This window comes from Thunnus albacares, chromosome 22 (assembly GCF_914725855.1).
Source record: "Thunnus albacares chromosome 22, fThuAlb1.1, whole genome shotgun sequence".
Lineage (NCBI taxonomy): Eukaryota > Metazoa > Chordata > Actinopteri > Scombriformes > Scombridae > Thunnus > Thunnus albacares.
In genome coordinates, this window is record NC_058127.1 from 14,779,679 (window position 1) to 14,793,720 (window position 14,042).

General features: G+C 39.5%; 1 protein-coding gene and 1 long non-coding RNA gene across 4 annotated transcripts in view; one reads left to right on the forward strand and one right to left on the reverse strand.

The window, feature by feature from the left end:
• LOC122973619 overlaps positions 1 to 14,042 on the forward strand; it is a 146,241-nt gene that overhangs the window by 77,837 nt on the left and 54,362 nt on the right. The window lies entirely within an intron of this gene.
• On the reverse strand, positions 4,301 to 7,454 carry LOC122973616 (alpha-2 adrenergic receptor). Its single transcript, XM_044341288.1, has one exon. The coding sequence runs from the start codon at positions 7,225 to 7,227 to the stop codon at positions 5,866 to 5,868; it is 1,362 nt and encodes a 453-aa protein (XP_044197223.1). The 5' UTR covers positions 7,228 to 7,454; the 3' UTR covers positions 4,301 to 5,865.

Sequence of the window (14,042 nt, forward strand, 5' to 3'; positions counted from 1 at the left end):
AACTTCTTGGCACTAAACCACTGTTTGTCTTCCCATCAGGATTTCAACCACACCACAGCACTGAGACCACTCTTGTTAAGGTCTTCAATAACATCCACTTAAACACCGACAGTGGCAGAATTTCAGTCTTAATATTACTGGATCTCATTGCCACATTTGACACGGTTGACCACGACATATTACTAAACCTACTGGAAAACTGGGTGGGACTTTCTGGCACAGTAAACTAAACTAAACTGGTTTGAATCCTACTTAAAGGACAGGGACCACTCTGTGTCTATAGGTAATTACACATCTGAGTGGACAAAAATTACCTGCGGAGTTCCCCAAGGCTCCATTCTGGGGCCTCTTCTGTTCAACATCTACATGCTCCCATTGGCTCAGATTATGGAAAACAATAAAATATGTTACCATAATTATGGAGATGACACACGAATTTACATAACCATATCATCAGAGGACTGTGGTCCAATGCAAGCACTGAGTAAGTGCATTGAACAAATCAATTACTGGATGTGCCAGAATTTTCTTCAATTAAACAAAGACAAAACTGAAGTAATTGTTTTTGGAGCCAAGGAAGAACGATTAAAAGTCAGCACCCAGCTTCAATTGATAATGTTAAAAACTACAAACCAAGCCAGAAATCTTGGTGTAGTCATGGACTTGGACCTGAATTTCAACAGCCAGATTAAAGATAAAATGGCAAGGATTAAAGGACTTACATCTCAGCAGGATTTGGAAAAACTTGTCAATGTGTTTATCTTCAGTTGCCTCGACTACTGTAACAGTGTCTTTACAGGTCTCTCTAAGAAGTCGATCAGACAGCTGCAGCTGATTCAGAACACTGCTGCTTCCTGTCAAAGAATTGATTTGATTTTAAAATACTGCAGTAGTTTAGGGCCAAAATACATTTCTGATCTTCTGCTACGTTATGAACCATCCAGACCTCTCAGATCATCTGGGACAGGTCTGCTTTCTGTCCCCAGAGTCAAAACTAAACATGGAGAAGCAGCTTTCAGTATTTATGCTCCACATATCTGGAACAAACTCCCAGGAAATTTGAGGTCTGCTCCAACTCTCAGTTCTTTGAAATCAAGGCTCAAGACTTTTCTGTTTGCCGTTGCCTTTGATTAAATGAAACAACTATTCATTTCTTACACTGCACTACATCTTTTATTCTCGTATTTGATTTGATTTGATTTATTTATTTTCTATTCTCTTAACTATTTAACAACTATTTTTGAATGTATTTAAATGCCCTTTATAATGTGTTTCTTTTGCACTGTCTTAATGCTTTTAATGTTTTATGTAAAGCACTTTGAATTGCTTTGTTGTAGAAATGTGCTATGTAAATAAACTTGCCTTGCCTAGTGACAAACCAACAATGACTCATCACCCGACTCTGCAGTTCCCCTCCGCTTAGTCTCGCATAGCCAGACCTTTCTCCACAGCACTGTGGAGAAAGTTTTGGTTGCAAACACTATCAATTCTGCTGTGGGGGAAAAAATGCTCTGACTTGGTTGTATATCTATAAACCAATCAAAATCGGCCTGGATGGTGCTAAGCTCATGATGCAGCAACTGTACCCTTGAAAAATAGTGTCGAGGGGGAACTTTTTTGAGCCCTGGCATTAAAATGGCTAAACCCCCGCAAAAGAAAACGTCACATAAATCAGTAAAAGTCATATGTTGAATATGTTATAAGACTTTTAACATAATTTGCCATTTTCAGTGTGCAGGTTGCTAGCTCAGAGGTTTTTGTTGTTTCACATAGTGACAGGACTTTTGAAAATGGTAGCATGCAGAAAGCTTGAAGTTGAGGAGAATGCTGCCTGAAATAGGCAGCCAAATTGTTTTGGTCTTACATCCCTCAACTTTACTTTTATTTTGGTTGACTTTCACTGCTCTCATCAGTGTCAATTCCAGCTGCAGCAGCCAGCTGTTTTAAACAAAAAACTCTGATAAACAGCACCAGCACCACCAAACTGAAGACAAAGTTAGCGACTAGCTGGTGAATATTGGTGAAACATCCAGTTATATTTCTTAGGAGTTGGTGGAGACCATTAGAGCTAAAAGGAGAGTGGATATTGGACTTATACTTGTCAGGTGGCCAGTCGCTTCAATAACATGGAAGGATCCTCAGACTTCTGCATTCTTGACCTGCATGACATTCACATTTAACTCTCTCTCTGGCTAATCCTGGCCATCTGACTGCAAACATGATGATAATACCGATATATGACTCTTAGTGGTTTTCAAATTTAAGAACAGAAATTTCTCTGTTCTTAATTTTACAGACATTTCTTCCTCTACTTGATACGTATTGCGAGACCATTTCACAAGACATGCTGTTGTGAATTTGGCCATTACACCAAAATTGCTGCACTGCAACTTATTCGTCTTTGGGGCTTGTTCATAACTGTTGACTTTTTTTTTGCCTCCATCTTGTGGCTGTCAGAGGAACAGCGCAGACTTAAACATTCAGCGAAGGACTTTGATGTTTGTATGGCAATCCTGCATAAAGTATGATGGGCAAACAGGTCTTATGAAATGTCAGACAGAGTATTGTAGAGACTGATATCTTCCTTGTATGATAATTCAAGTTACTTTGTATTCTGTTGGTTGCCCTCTATTAATCATATGAAATGTGTTTTAAAACAGTTTTGACAAGTGAAACGGCACTACCAAACTTTATTCCATCTAAAGAGAAAGGCGTGTTTCCCTGGTGACACCTTCACTTTGATTTCAAGCCAGACAAGAAATGAACCAATCCATTTTCATCAATTGTTCTCTCAGTGCTGACTTTTCAAACAAAGTGCAGACCAGAGTTTCTGGAAGCCATGAAATCTTTGAACCTGGCAAAGTTTTCGTTGAGTCACTGCAATCGATCACAAACCGTATTAAACCGCTGTTTGTTTGCTGGCTAAGAGAACCTCAGGGGTTAATGTGCAGCCAAATACATTTTTATTCACCTCGGTGAAGAAGGCATTGTCCTTAACAAACCTATAAATCTGTAAAAGAACATTGAGAGAAGAGTGCGGTTAATCTGATTCATCTTTCTTTGACCTTATTAAAGAAGATCATTTAAGTTTTGTTGGAAATTGTGCTATGGCTTTGCTGAATTTCTGCGTAAAATTAAACCTTTTTTTTGGTTTTTGACAGAGAGAAAAATAATGTTTTTTGGTTTGGTTAAATACTGTGACTAAGAGGAAACATCTTAATCTACAATATAATTCTGGATGGTGAAATGAAACACTACTTTGTACATAAACAGGCTGGTGACAGAGAGATATTTGCTTGCTGTTATCCATCAACCATTTCACACCTCTCTATTCATTATCTTTACTCAAATAATTGCACAGACTGGTATACTATTTTCTTCTATGGCTTTTTGGGACATAAATCTCTGGTGGCTGTGAACAGCAGTTGGAACAACAGCAGATGGACTTGTAGCCCGTTACAAATGGCTTTTTGGCTGTGCACACTCACCCACAGCAGAAAGTAGGAGGAAAACAAGAATTGGTGTGGGGAATTCAGTTTCACCTCAGTCCTGCCCCAAAGGGCTCGGGGGAATATTAGATTATGAGGCAGCCAGATTCAACATCAAACCTGTTGTGCCGAAAGGTCACCAACACCCTCAAACAGGCATGGCCAGTCTCCACCAGAGGGGCTTTTTCTTTTGACCCCATCATGGCATCGTCATCAATTTTACAGTCCAAACTCACCCTGCTAAAAGTGCTGGCTTAAAAAATGTGTTAACTACGAGTGTCACTCTAAAATCCATTGATAGAATTTAGTAATTACTAATCTGCTCATTATTTTGTATGTTTCAAACCAAATTAAGACACAGCCTGAGCAACACAGTGAAACCAAATGTCGGATCTCACTGGCTCTGCATGAATGAGGGGTTTGTCTTTCAGATGAAAAGTAAACTGCAGAGCTAGATTTTATTAACATCTGTCAAGTGATTCGATGAAACGTACTGTGTTAGTATGGACATATGTGGCTAGTGATGGTGGTCTGTATTGAAAACGCTGTACCAAATGATCCAAAGGCTGTTTGTCGATTGATTTTAAAGTAAACCTTATAAATTACCAGGTGAGAATAATCTAATTTACCTTGTGAAGCTATTAGAGTACAAGGTCTCTGCCATTTAAAAATACAGCCACAACATTTGATAACTTCATGTTAGTTACTTGAGCATTTGATGCACATGTTCATGAGCATTAAAGGGGATCCATGTCGCAACATCACACCAGAAGCTGAGGTAAGACTTCTTCAGCTTTTATTTTTTGCACGACAGCAGACAGCTTAAGCAGAGGAAAGATGTGTACTGCACTTTGCAAAATATAAATCCAAAAACAGCAACAAAAAAAGAAAACAGAGAGGTAGTTTCTTAAAAGTAAAAGCAAAATAAATGCATTTGTTCTCAAATACTCTGTTGTTTATGGCCACTGTGGAAATAATGACCCCCTTTGCGCATCATATAAATTAGCTTATAGTCTGGAGCACCAGCCCTTCTCAATGTCGTCTCAAATCCAGCAAAAGATCAGTAACCAAACTATTCAGTGAATTAGTCTACTGTTGTGCTTTGCCATTTTGTCAGCTGTGTTGTGAATTTACCACTCAAGGCTTCCAGAGCACAGCTAATTTGTTATCCCCTCACTCCTAATGTTTTACAGTCTGTTTACAGCAGAGGTGCTCAAAAAAGCTGTACAAGCTGACAGGGCCAACAACATCATGGCAAGCAGACAACAAAACATGTTTAAATAATATCCACTGAGCCAGTGGTTTCCAACCTGGGGGTCGAGGCCCTTCGAAGAGGTTTAAAGATATATCTGAGGGGTCATGAGAGAGAATCAAAAATACTACTTATTCTTTTAACCTTTCTCTTCTAGTTCCCCTCAGGAGTATTAGAAGAGAAAAGCTTGTCAGTCATCTAAAAATATTTACATGAAACACTTGGAGAGGGGAAAATCACTTTGGTTAAACTGCTCATGTAATGAAGAGTCACATGTAGCTTATTTTAGCTTTCTCCCCTTTTAGGGGAAATAAGAAAAACAAGGTTGGAAACCACTGTTCTAAGTGTGCAGGGTGGATTACCAACAGCTAAGTAGGCAGCTGCCCTGAGTCCCCAGAACTGCTGAGGTCCTGAGAGCTCCAGGCTTGCTGTGTTTGAACTGCTTTGTGCAAATTTAATTGAAAAATAAATGCGCCACTAAAGCACAATACTGACATTGTCAGGCCTTAAGGTGTGTCCTACATTGTTACTTAGTCTTGAGGCCATGTCTTGAAGAGGATACCTGTGTGAAAATCAAGTTTCAAAATGTTCATTATCTCAGTTTTGTGCTTCTGTGTTGCATATTCCTAAATTAATATGTTGAATCAGATTAACACACAACAGATCTGTAGCCAGGTAGTGTTGCAGCACAAAGAGCATAGAAAAATTGTACACATTGCACAGAGTGGGAGAAACTGAGGGGGGTTAGAGGGGGGCCGAGCAGCTCATTTTAGCCCTGGGGCCATCTAGCAGACAAGTCCATCCATGTGTGCATCTTTTTAGGATGTATAGAGCTTAATTGATGGTGATACACTATAAAGCATTACAGCACACTTCAGGTGGGAAGAAAAGAGCTGTGAATCTGACCAGGAAGCCAGTAAGAAGCCTGTAATAGAAACATACTGTTTGTTGAAGCTTGTGGAGACACCCAGTAGGTGGTTCAGGGTGTGCACTATACCGGGACTGAATTACAACAGGACAATGAGACGGAACAGTGAGTAACGACAAAACAGGCATCTTTTTTTGTAAATCACTTTGATATTTCCCTTAAGATTGTCATGGTGGTGCAGAAGTCCTGTTTCAGAGCTAAAAGGACTTTTTCCAAGACTTGCAGAGGATCTTCTGGAAGGCTCGTCTGAAGTCCCGGTTGAAGATGGTGTAAATGGCAGGGTTGAGGGAGCTGTTACAGTAGCCAATCCAGAAGAAGAATTTAAAGAGCGGGTCGGGGATCTTACAGGAGTCTCTGCACACACCGTACAGGCTGTAGCTAAAGAAAAAGGGAAACCAGCACACAACAAACACCCCCATGACCACAGCCAGGACGAATGTAAACCTCTTCTCCCTGGCCTGAGAGACCTTTTTCCTGGCCAGCGAGCTCCGACGGCGTTTCTTCCTGGAGGCGAAGAGGTCTATGGATTTGTTACTGACTCTGGAGATGCGAGTGGAGTGTTTGGAGAGGGAGCTTTTCTTTTGGCTGGCCCTCTTTGCTCTCTGGGAGTCCTGGCTCTTCTGTTTGTGACCTTTGCCCTCTGAGGAGGTGCTCTCCTCCAAGTCAGCGTCCTCAGTCTGTTGCCCGATGGTGACGGTCTGATGGCTGGGTGAAGGCGGGCACTGACAGTGACCGTTCTCCTTCTCGCCATGGAAAGGAGAGGTGACTTTGCTCAGTCCGTTCTCAGTTTGTGTAACACCATCTGGCCTGGGATTTTTTCCCGACATGCTTCTGGTTCTGGTTTTGGCCACCTGATATATTCTGATGTACACCAGGATCATGATTAAGCAGGGGGCGAAGAAGGACGCGATGCTGGAGGAGAGGATGTACCAAGTGTCATCATTCAGCTGGCACTGAGGCTGAGAGCTGGTATCACTGTTGCTGTCAATAGATATGAGCGGCGGGGATGAGATGAAAGCAGATATAAGCCAAACAATTATGATGATGCACTTGACGCGTTTGGGAGTCCGCTTCAGGTTGTACTCTACAGCTTGCGTAACGGACCAGTACCGGTCCAGGCTTATTGCGCACAGATGCACAATAGACGAAGTGCAGAACAAAACATCCAAAGCCAGATAAATGCCGCACCAAACTTTTCCAAAATACCAGTAGCCCATGAGTTCATTCGCCAGGGAAAACGGCATCACCAAAGTGGCGACAAGGATGTCCGCGGTGGCCAGGGACACCAGAAAAAGGTTCTGGGGGGCTTTCAGTGCCCTGCTCGTTAATACGGCAATAACCACCAGTATATTTCCAACAACGGTAAAGAGAATGAGGAAACTTACAAGAGCAGCAATGCCAGCTATCGCTGCTAAAGAATATCCACTGTCCAGGCTCCAGGAGGAATTGAGATGGATCACCGTGAACGCGTCCATTCCGCTGGCGTTAAACGAATCCATCCCGACTGTGTGCGCTCTGTATAGATCCTGGATTGCTTGAATGTGGGCATTAATTTGCATTCATCCTTCTAACATCACAAGAGTCCATCAAAAAAACAAAACAAAAAAAATAACATAAAAAAACGCGCAGATGAGCAGAAAATGTAAAAATCTGACGACATGCATACGTGCGCCTGAAAAGATTTCCAGAGTCTTTTGAGGTTATTTGCGGCTTTTTGTTCAAGTGCATCTTAGTGGAACTCAATTAAATAGAAAATAATTTCCCATGCAACCTATACAGTATAGTCTTATCATGCGTCTCCTGTTTGTCAGGAGTTGAGTGCTGTCCAGCCGCAGCTCTCCCTCCCTCAGCATGGTGCGCTTTCGCTCCTAATGATGCCCCATGTGTTGTTCTCATAAAACTAACCCACTGCCGCCCCGCCCCCGGCACACAGCATTATTTTCATTTTGTAGGAATATGATGTAGCTTCAGATAAGAAGAACAAATCCCTGTTTTAGCCAACATTATTTAAATTTCCAATCTAATAGAAATAATGCAGATTAAATGATTTCCAAAAGTCAGGATTCAACGTGAGAGAGAAGCTTAAATATTCATGTGCAGGTGGCAGATTTTCTTTCCTCTCCTTTTTTTTTTTTTTTTTTTTAAACAAACCTCAACTCACTGGAGGTCAGTATTGTTGCACTCACAGTAAAATCCTTTACAAGTTGTTCAATACTGCGTCTGTATAGCCACATAAGTAGAGTGCTTGTCAGGCTACAGTATATGAGGTGACAGCAGCACAGCAGCTGTAAGTAATTGACATCTACTGTATGTTCAGTATTATTAACATACAGAAATATGTGAGGAAAAAGCTAACAGACTCTTGCCAGATTTCAATTTTATAGGTATTTGTGTGGCAGCAGTCTAGAGGGACAGCAAGTGAGAGAGACCATAAGGAGGAGGAATTTAGGGAAGTTGATGATGTGAGGCTTGGTGGGATTTTGGGGTTGAGCTCATCCGCTCATGCAGACACACCGCTGCTGTGTAGATCAGGTACAGAAGATGGATTGGATTTTCAACAGTCTGCTGCATTTCACCTCATCTTACACACTCACACGCACACATCCACATTTTCATTCTCTCCATCGCTCACACACACACACACACACACACATACACACACACATTATATTCACAGGTTTGGGTTTGACTCAGAATATCAGGCAGTACAGTTTTGTATAGGAGGTTTCTGTGGCTTGTGGCTGCTACAAAAAACATTTCTGCTATGCAAGATGTGTCAGGTGAACATTTTTCTCTAATTTATTGTTTTTCTCCCATGATGTACTGATTGGTGTAGGCCATCTCTGCTTTCTCTGCTCTGCATATACAACACTGTGCATTGCAGAATTGAGAGCTACTGGCCTATAGCACATTGTTGCATTTCACACCTGATATTTCATAATGAAATTTTGCACATATGGCATCTATTCTCATCTTGTCATAATGTATGAAAACCTTGCAAGCAGTCAAAACTTTAATCACAAAGTATAAACAGTGGTGGGCTGAGAGGGATTTCCCATAAATAGGTTTGTAATTTCAGAGATGCATTGTAGTAATGTTTTTAGATTGTCTTAAACTTACAAGCTGGATATGAATAAATGCATTGTGTCATTGTATTTTTAAAATATATAACACAACATAAGTTCTTGTGAGAGGGCTTCAGAGTTATAAAGAATAAACAGTGCGACGCAAAGCCGTGCAGCAGTGCCAGACACATACATCAAAGATCATAAGTGAAGTGTTTGTGTGTGTGTGTGGAAACTCCTGTCATAGAAGGACTTCAGAAGTGTAGAAGTTGAATATTATATCTAGTGACTTGAAAGTGTTATGTACATAAAAGTATATATTTCAATAAGATGAAGCGACTCTTCAGTGGATGATCTTTCATGATCCCCGCCAAACACTATGAATAGCAAACATTCATCAAGTCACAAACAGAGATTCTTTCTTCAAGGTTAGCCATGAGACAGAGAGAAGGAAAAAATAATTGGATTCTTGAAAATCGTACAGAAATGTACATGTGGTTTGCTTCAAAGGCAGGAATGTTAATAAAATATTAAACAAATTAAATTAAAACATTTAGCGACGTCTTTGGGATATAATCCAGCCTTAATATCCACATAAACATCTAGATGAAATGAACATTAGGAGCTGTCTTCATGATGTTTTGTGGTAGGTTTTGACTGTTTGTCATGTTATCAAACCTCATCTTCTATAAAATCATGTGACCTAATCACAACATATTATCAAATCTGTCAAAAATTGGCTGCTTCATATTTCAAAATAAATCTTAAAACATTTTTAGTGTCATTGAGTGCTAATAACTATAAAACAGAGTACAGAATACCAATACAAATGGAAGAACTCCTTAGCCATGCTGGCAGCGTGGCTCTACCACTTGGGTCCAGATTGAAATATCTTGACAACCATGAGATTTATTTCCATTAATCTTTGTACAGACATTCATGGTTCCCAGAGGATGATTCTTACCGACTTTTCCTTTTGTGCCACCATTCGGTTCACATTTGAAATATCTCAATAACTATAAGATAGATTGCCATGAAATTTACAACAGATATTCAAGGTCCCCAGAAGATACATTCAAATGACTTTGGTGATCCTTTGGTGACTTTTGGTGATTTTTTCCTGTAGTGCTGGTATATCTGATATATCAAAGCATATTCTCAATGAATCAGCACAAAATTTGGTACAGACATTCATGGTTCCCAGATGATGTATTTTAATGATTATGGTGATTCTGTGACTTTTTCTCTAGTGCCACCACATTTTAGTTCTTATTAAAAGAGTTCTTGCTTAAACTAGCAGGAAGAGGCAGAGTTAGATGACCCTTCAACTTGCTAGGACAACTTTTGTCTCAAATGTGGTCACGCAGTACATACTGTATTTATACCTGGCTGAGATCCAAACACAGTGTGAGCCTGACCACTGACAGATGTGGTCTAGGTGATCGCAATGAGTTCTGATGCTTTTACACCCTGCATTAACATGCATTTTATTATTATTCCAGATAAGGTAAGACGGATATTAGTCATGTTTTCAAATCTTGTCCCCTTGATCTCATTGTTTTTTTGTTTTGTTTTTTGCTTTTCTTTTTTACGGGAGACTTAACAATACATTTACACCAAATAGCTTCAAATAAGCACATTCAGAAAAATTGCTTTGTTTTTAATCAAACTGTCACATAATGCTAATGAGTAATAATTGCAATGTTCAGATATTTTTTCTTCCACTACAATTTTTGATTTTATTTTTTGTTGTGTTTTGAAACCAATAAACACTTGTATATATTATAATCAGAGAATCTTTGGTTTTCCCTAAACTGAAAAACACCTGTAGTGCAGCAAAAAGGATTAATGTGGCTTTGTCACACAGTGCTCAGCTTTTCAGTCTGTTGTTACTGAATGTCAGCATCAGGCTTTAGAAGACAGAGTACTAAGATTTAGAAAGAGCTCTCTGTCACCAAAACCTCATCAAACCTCACAAGAAAGTCTAGCAACGCATGGATTATCATGAATAGTTTGTCCGTATGAAAAACATGTCACAGTCTATATGTACTTTTTGTTTCAAACATGTCCTTATAAAACTAGAAAACCCTAAAAACTAGTTTCCCAAACATGAAAATGATTCTTTTTAGGTTTTGGTGATACTTTATGCCACTGTGTGTGAAACCCTTAGTGAATTTGTTATTTAGGTTATTCATAATGGGTTTTCAGCTTTATTGTTTTAGTCAAAACAAGGAGCAAGGCCTTTTAAAAAAAAAATGTTTGGTTATAATTGGAGCATCTATAGCATGTCAATCAGTCCTGGAAGAGGACAAGGTCTTTTTGAGGTCTCTCCCTTTCTTCCCATTAAAAAAGGGGCTTTTTGCCAAGGTTTTCTTTATCCAAAAGGAGGATCTGAGGATAGAAGGCAAATTCATAATTTGTGTTTCGGGGCTGAATTAATCACATTAACTTGACTTGACTAGTGCTCTAGATAGAGTCAGATAGCTTTAAGATTAGTGTCAAAATCTAGATGTGATGCGTTGCAGTTTTACTAGGAACAACTGTAGTTCAGCATCTTCTTCAGCAGTACTTCATCATCTGTTGCAGGGGGAGGCGAGTGTATGACTCACTGTCTTACTTCATCCTGATAGCCTGTCCGGGGAGCTGAACCACTGACCTTCCAGCCTCCTGATGTAGCTCCTAGTAGCTTCCATACCACTGCAGCAGCAGACCTGCAGGTCCAAGATCACCTACACAAATTCAGTATTGCCAAATGAGCACAGAAAAGTTATAAGTCGTAGTCTTAATGGCGATAAAATGGCAAGAACTCACATGTGCAGTAATAGCAAATTGCGCCTTGGCATTTTGTTTCCTCTGACTTCCTCTGTCAGGATGTTCTGGCTGTCAACGTGTATGAATATTGCAGCAGATAACTTGTGGTGTGATGTGTATCCCTCAATAATTGATTTGAAGCTCTTCTTGTTGTATGCCAACTGACATAAAAAAGCAAACCTGACAACACTTAAAAATGTCTTTGCTGCCCAGATTTTAAGAATAAGTGATGCACAACATTTGCTCTTGAGAAGGATTTCCATTAAAATTTGGAAACATGCTCACTGCAGAAGAAGAGAGTTCTTGTGGGATCAGGTAGCAGCGATCTGCATGGTTTAAGATGTGTCGAGCACGCAGGAGCAAGAGACGAGCTGACAGCCATCACAGACAATTCATGTTTGTTTAAGTAACTCAGTGATGATGGGAAATGATGCCTGTGCTTTCAGCCGTAATTACCGCTCTGGTTTAGTTGGTCTTGACCTTTAGTGTGCGTCACCAGTGGGAACTGATTGTATGTGATGATCTCCTTTTGTGCCTTCCATATTCTTTAACAATATATGTGTTTGAGTTGTGTTGTTTTGTGGATTTTCTATTTTCTTTCTGGTTTGACTGGTTTTGATCTTGTGTAGAATGATAGAAATTTCAGTGGACTGGTGTGAAAATAGGTGCAGGTCTTTATTCTTGTCTGTCTCAAATCCAATCCACACATCATTACAGCACTTGTATTTTTACATATTCTAGATTTATCTTGGTTTCTTTCTACATGTTGTAAAACCTTTTGAATTCCATGTTAATGCATCTCTGTCACATCAAACCCATCAGGAGGAAATCACTTTGCACATACGAAATCCACTACTTATAAAAGTAGTGGACTTAATAACTTAATAAAAGGCTGCTTTTAAAACAAACACAGCTTTCTGTTAAATAAGAATGCCTTTTCCTCTTTGTTTCAAGTGTTTTTTGGATTTGCTCATTCTGTGCAGGGTGGGGTGAGGGTGAGTTAGGGTGAGGTTTAATTTGAATGCTTGTGTGCTTTGTGCAGCACATAAAATATTTTTAAAAAATTGGCACATTTTTCTTCTGTTAGGCCAAAATAACTCAGTCCTAAATATTTACATCAGATGGTCATGGTTTGCTAGTCGGTTCTGCACATCAACATCACATCAACATGCCAGTACATTTATATATACTGAATATTGGTTTTAAACAAACCTTTGTTTCATATAATGTCTAAAACTAAAACAATTGCTCATTTGGTGGATGGATTTACTAGACAGTGGATGGATGTGAGTGTCTGTGACTGTAGTGCATATTTTTGTATTGAATACAAGCACTGTATCTTAAGTATCTAAACACATAAAGTAGAGAAGAGAACTCAAAGAGAAATGCGATGGTAAATTAAGAAGCTGTTTTAAGCTTCATAAAAATGTCAGTATCTCTTCATAAAGACTTTAATTATGCTGATGTTCTCCTTAAAGGGGGCATATCATGCTTTTTGTGATTGTCTGTTATTTTTATACTGTTAAAATGTCGGACGTCTATGTTAAACATGGTAAAAGTTCCAAAACATGAGGTGAACGTATGTAAAAATGCTGCCTTCAAGCTCCATTTGCAATGTTACCTCTACCTCCCCATCGAACAGATATTCAGATTGTTCATTCATGCACCACAAACAGCCATCTGTTCTGTAAATCTGGAAATGTGCATGCTATGTCCTCTTTAATGAAAATATATGACTGTTGTTAGCATCCTTTATAGTTGCAGCACACATGCGTGACAATGGAAATTTAATGCCAAACAAGTAGAACCTGCTCCTTGTAATGAGAATAATGCTTATAGTGTCTTTAAAACAGTGGTGAGCAGCCAAGCAGCCAGTCAAGGAGAACTGAACAAACAAACAGTCTCTGCAGAGAAGTGCCGAAGAGTGAGTGGAATATTGTTAAATGAGCACAAAAGGCACTTGTGAGGCATGACAAGAAGCTGTGAGGGGTAGAGCAGGCTGAGTGAAGGCTCAGCATGAACCCTTTTGTTGTCCAATCATTGTGGGCGGCAAGTCTTATACTCCATAATTAGACATTTATTTGCAGGTAATAAATCAGAGATATTTATTTAATTTACATGTTCATATAGTTGCCCCCCTTGGTGAGTTAATGGAGTGGACAAAATATTAGGAACACTTCATTATAATGCAATCCAATACACCACCACCACCCATTACAACCTCAGTAATAGAAATGAATGACAAAATCAAGGCACGAAAAAGTTGCATATATAATCATTGGTCAGAATATTGCAGTTTAGATTGTACTTTGTATGCGTGTATGTGTGTTATTTATTTAATAGTCTTATGGCATGAGGGGAAAAAACTTTTCCTCAGTCTGCTGGTACGTGATTTGAGAGTCCTGTACTACCTGAGGGCAGCAGGGAGAACAGGCTGTTGCATGGATGTGATGGGTCTTTAATGACCCTCAGAGACCTCCTAAGGTACAGCAGGGTAC